We start from the raw sequence: 5,503 nt of genomic DNA on the forward strand, positions 1-5,503 counted from the left end.
ATAATAAGATACATGAAGACAAAACAAAACAAAACAAGTAAGTTCGTACCCACACTTCTTTTTCAAGTGTTTGACAACGCGATCATAATACACAGGCTGTCTCTACTCTTTCGGCCAAATGGAAACCGGAGGTTATTGAAATCGTAACAGTGTGAACGAAACCTGTCCAAACAAGAAACAAATTTTGCCTCAGTAACCAGCCCTACATTTTTGTATCCGACTCTAGTAGAACGTATTAGAGACATAGACCTAACAAGAATCTCCGTATTTGAGCGTTTGTTATACGAGTCCGCGGCTCAGGAGATTGGAAGACCAGTTTTTCCTTTTTCATTCAATCAAACCAAACGCAATGGTAACATATAGTTTACAAGTCTACGAAGTTTAATTCATTTTCACTTTTGAGTACGCGCGCTCTGATTTATCCTGGGCCGCGCAGAAATGGTACGCGGAAATTGTTTTCTCTCCAATCATGCAGTTACAATCGAGGGGTCAACATCTTTGTTACTGACTCTCTCTGCCCAAGAGTTACCAAAAGCGAGAGTTAAAAATTTCCCATATTAAGACCCTTGCAAGATTAAGGGTAAGTCCGTTGAGGCTTGGTTTTTGTATTTCTCTAGAATTACCACAAAGCACGCGTGGAAAAGGATTATGAAGAGTCACCAGATTGCCAAAAAATAAATCAATTATCCCCATCAATCCTAGCCACGTTGCTATTAACATTACCTAAATGATTGCCTCTTTAACTTTTAAACTAAGAGATTTCGTTATCTCCTACCACAAATTCTGATAAAACCTGCACAAGTCATCACTGATCGGAAGCGCGCGCTCCGTTCCAACATTCCGCTCGTGACGAATTTACGACTATGACGACATCTGACGTAAACAATGAAAGTTTAAAAGTTCGTCGAAAAGCACCAAAATGGTTTTTGCTACTTTCTGGTGTAGTTATATAGCGGCGTATAAGCTGTGGAAGTGTTTTTTTGGAACAGATTCAGCTACAGTGGCGAAAATGATTCTTCAACAAAGGTAATTTGCTATTTGTGTTTTATTTTAATTTCTCCTTTGCAGTGCAAAATCTGATCACTCGTTGGTTTTCCAGCAAGAAGCTATGAATAATATTTGAGAAAAAAGGGTTGATGTTATGAATGCTCTTTTCTAGTTTTTAATTTTTTTTACTCTAAAGAGGAATCACAGAATTTTTAATAGCTAAAATTTATACTACCCGCCTTGTTGCTGGTGTAATGTAGTTGTTTTTCTTCGTCGAAGAGATTCTCTTGACCAAATTATCGTAGCATCATTTTGTTCATTCCACACAGTCTGCCCTCACGTAATTATCACGCAGCTTGCTTTTAACTTGAAAACGAAATTACGGATGCGTATTTAAAGAAAGCGCCAACGGATTAAACAGAAAATCGTAAAAAGATAGCATGCAGGAAAAGAAAATCAAAACAGTACTCTCGCGCGCCAAGTTAATATTGCCGCGACTGGAATATCTTTCATTCATTTATTGACCCTCGCTTATTTATTTAATTTTCAGCTTGAAGAATAACAGTGTCAAAGAATATGTGAAGAAAAAAGGAATGGAAATAATGACCATGACAACATTTACAAGCAATAATGTGGAGTGGGAGCCGACCACCTCAACTGTTCAAGAAATCCCTGTTGTTATAGTAACTGCCGACGCAATTGCGCACGAGCACGCCTCCGAGATTGAAAGTACCAATACAATCAAAGAGATTCAAACCGAAGGGGAGGTGGTCCACGGGATCGCACATGAGTTCAGTTTAGAAGTCCAAACTGTCAGCGAGTTCGTGCCTGAGCATGCTTTCGAGATTGAAAGTATCAGCGCTGTTAAAGAGTTTCCATTGAAAGAGGAGACAGTCTGCGGAATTTCACACGAGTTCAGTTCAGAAGAGCAAACTGTCCGTGAGTTCATTCCTGAGCATGCTTTCGAGATTGAAAGTGTTAGCAGTGCAGTAAAAGAGATGCCCTTGGAAGAGGAGATAGTCTGCGGGATTGTTTCGGAGTTAAGTTTGGAAGAACAAACTGAAACTTCTAGTGAGCTCGTGCCTGAAATCGCTTTGGAGCTGCAAAATGTAAGTGCAGTGAGAGACATGCCCTCCGAAGAGGAAATGGTTTGCGGGATTGCTTCGGAGCAAAGTGTAGAAGAAGAAACTGCCAGTGAGCTCGTGCCTGAAATCCCTTTGGAGCTGCAAAATGTTAGTACAGTGAGAGACATTCCCTTCGAAGAGGAAATGGTCTGCGGGATTGCTCAGGAGTTAAGTCTAGGAGAACAAACCGCTGTCAGCAGTGACTCTGCGGTGCCTGAATTCGCTTGCGAGATTGAAAATATCAGTGCTGTCCAAGAGATTGCTTTCGAAGATCAGATAGTCTGTGGAGTTTCTCAAGAGCTTTGTTCCGAGCAACAAACTGTTAGCGTCTCTACCCATGAGTTCACCATCGAGCTAGAAGATGTCAACGAGACTGTTACTGAGATTCCCCTTGAACAGGAGATGGTGAATGTGATTGCTCATGAGGTATCGACAGACATAACATCAGTAAGCCCAGCGGTGGAACCTTTGAACAAAGTCATCATTGACGTCCCTCTCCATGTTGACAGCTCAGCAAAAGAAAGTTCAACGTCCATCAGTCTTGAAACAAAAGCAATTGCAACTCCAGATGAGAAGAGTTCCGCTAAAAGCTGTTCACTAGGATTGAATGCTGAAGCCCGCGAGTTCATTCCCCAGAAAACAAGATTTCCAGAATTGGCATCATTCAATGGAGTAAGTGACGGTGGAGCCGCTGCTGTGAAAAATAGAGAAAAGACTGGGGCTGACGGTGAAGTTGTAGAACCAGTTAGATTAAACGTATGGGCTAAAGAATTTATCCCATCTTCAGGAGGAGTTAGTGGACGAACTGCGGCTGTGCCTACCAGAGAGGACACTGGAAGCGCTACATCTCAGCGTTCTTTAAACGTATTTGCAAGAGAGTTCGTTCCTTCCAATTTTCATAACAATGCAGCCGTTCATCCCAATCATAGTAATGCGCCCACCATGGCTCCTGTTTATAGGCCAGCGGCCCCACGTACGGCACCAAGCTTCAGATCACGCAGTCAAGCTGGAATCCAGCACAGACTACCTTCTGGGAGATTTCTACCGCATCATCCAAGAGTGAGACCTCGATTCCAAGGCGATCAACAAGTTTCACCTCATGTAATGAGGCCGCGCTGGTCAACAACAGACAGATAATTCACGCAAAAGAGGCTGGTATCTATCGGAAAAAGCAATGAACTTTCTGCAAGTTCGTTTAATTTTATAGAGTTCCGAACTGATCAATATTGTTACAAAAACGATTGAAGAAGAATTATGACTACTTTATAACAACGTTGTATATATTTATTAAAACTTCTATTCAGTTGCCTTGAAATGTAGATGGTTACACAGTACATTAAAATTATAACGTAAGGACGGTGCCTCCTGGTGCGAAGGTATTTTTGCACGGTTTATGAGCACTCGCCTCCCACCAATGTGGCCCGGGTTCCATTCCCGGGCTCGGCGTCACATGTGGGTTGATTTTGTTGTTGGTTCTCATCCTTGTTCAGAGAGGTTTTCCTCCGGGTTCTCCAATTTCCCCCTCTCCTCACAAACCAACATTTCCAAATTCCAATTCGATCTAGAGAGTGTTCCCATACTATAAAGCGCATTTGGTCATCTCGTCATGGACTAATCCACTATACAAATTTATCTATTATTTATTTAACTTGCGAACAAACCTGTCGCAACCTCTGTCGTCATGCAAAAGATGCACTTCGTCAATGATTAATAACTTCACAAGCTGAGCTAGTGCCACATCCCCAGTGCTCTTTCGCGTCACCATGTCCCACTTTTGACCACTTTTCAGTCGTGCCGTACCAACATCTGTAAAGAAAAACAGGACCGCTGACTGTTTCCACAAAGCCACTTGTCACCATTATAAAATAAGACCAAGAACAGAACCTTTCAAATAGTTGAATACTATTTTTCATTCCGAAGTATTTAAGTGGTCATTAAACGGTGACACGACTGGATTTTCTGCTGTTGCAATTGAATCTGATTACGCGAATTTTAACAGAAGAACGAAACGGATCGAAACGCACCAAGTATTTTTTACAGTCTTCACGACCAGTATTAAACTAACTGACAAGCGACAGATAACATCGTGACTTAATTGGCTTAATTCACCAATCACATCAACAGCTAGAGACTATACCATCCCCTGACGATCCAATTTATTCAGATGGTGACTTCCGCTCAGATTGTAGCATAGGGGGCCCACACAATGTGTCTGTGTAGTCGATTGTTATTATATAGTAAATGCACTGGATTTACCGTTTGCTTCACCTATAGCGATATATCGCTAACTATGTATATAAATCAATGATATATAAACGTCGAATTACCTTATCTGTGGTATATAGTCGTTCTTTTAACGACTATATACCACAGATAAGGTAATTCAACGTTTATATATCATTGATTTATATACATAGTTAGCGATATATCGCTATAGGTGAAGCAAACGGTAAATCCAGTGCATTTACTATATAATAACAATCGGCTACACAGACACATTGTGTGGGCCCCCTATGATTGTAGAAATCATTCAATGTCTGACCTCAAACAGTCCTTCTCATGATTGCAATCACCCAGATGGTCATAATGATGATCCCGGATGACTGCCGCCTGGTTAACTCAGTTGGTTGGGTACCAGTAAAGTAAGTAAGTAAGTAAGTTTATTAACGTGACTAAACACTTAGCTAACCAGCTACTTTACAGGAATAGTCACAAAATAAAATAGTAATAATAATAATAAAAGGAAAAAGTAATGAAAATGATAAATGAAAATACTGAAAAAGATGAGAAAGATACTGTGGAGCTGTAGGCCTGGGTTCGATTCCCGGCCGGACCAACTCTCTGACTCAGGGTCTTTAAATAACTGAGGTCAAAGTGCTTCCTTTGCTCTGACATCTGCAAATGATTAGACTTTCTAGTCTTTTAAGATAAGGAAAAATCTCTAGAACTTTCACTCGTAGTCTCTATCTCTTAAATTCACATTCACATCAGGGTTCATTCATAACTCATTACTTTAGTAATTGTACACTGCGCCAAAAGCAGTCTGGCAAAGTCCCCTACACAGTGATGTAAAATAAAACTTATCCCTGAAAAGACCTTTTATAGTACTTCCTGTGTGCTTTACAAAAGAATAGAGCACAGTCGAGGCTTCTTTATTTGTTAATAAGAGGCCCATTACTACTGGACGACCGGTGATCACCATACATGTATTTCACTCTTGTTAAATAAAGATATTGCTTGCTTGGTTGTTTGTTTGTTTGTTCATTGTCGCAATCTTGCTTTCGTTACTGTTTCGTTACTATTGTGTCAGCAAATTACGGTTCAGACAGAAAAATCATTCAGGAAGCGTACATGAACTGCTTTGTGCTCTTTTGTACCGGCGTGACCTGGAA

General features: G+C 40.7%; 1 protein-coding gene across 1 annotated transcript; it reads left to right on the forward strand.

Annotated features, from left to right (window-relative positions):
- Window positions 1–380: 380 nt before the first annotated feature.
- LOC146466571 (uncharacterized) lies at window positions 381–4,408 on the forward strand. Its single transcript, XM_085127195.1, has 2 exons — window positions 381–1,026; window positions 1,538–4,408. The coding sequence occupies exons 1-2, from the start codon at window positions 920–922 to the stop codon at window positions 3,246–3,248; spliced, it is 1,818 nt and encodes a 605-aa protein (XP_084983321.1). The 5' UTR covers window positions 381–919; the 3' UTR covers window positions 3,249–4,408.
- Window positions 4,409–5,503: the final 1,095 nt, after the last annotated feature.

This window comes from Pavona decussata, unplaced genomic scaffold, assembly GCF_977016875.1.
Source record: "Pavona decussata unplaced genomic scaffold, jaPavDecu1.1 SCAFFOLD_143, whole genome shotgun sequence".
In the NCBI taxonomy this organism is placed as follows: domain Eukaryota; kingdom Metazoa; phylum Cnidaria; class Anthozoa; order Scleractinia; family Agariciidae; genus Pavona; species Pavona decussata.

Coding starts and splice junctions, on each gene's coding strand:
- LOC146466571 (XM_085127195.1), top strand. CDS start 920: ATGGTTTTTGCTACTTTCTGGTGTAGTTATATAGCGGCGTATAAGCTG. Junction 1,027..1,537: donor AAAATGATTCTTCAACAAAG/GTAATTTGCTAT, acceptor TTTAATTTTCAG/CTTGAAGAATAACAGTGTCA.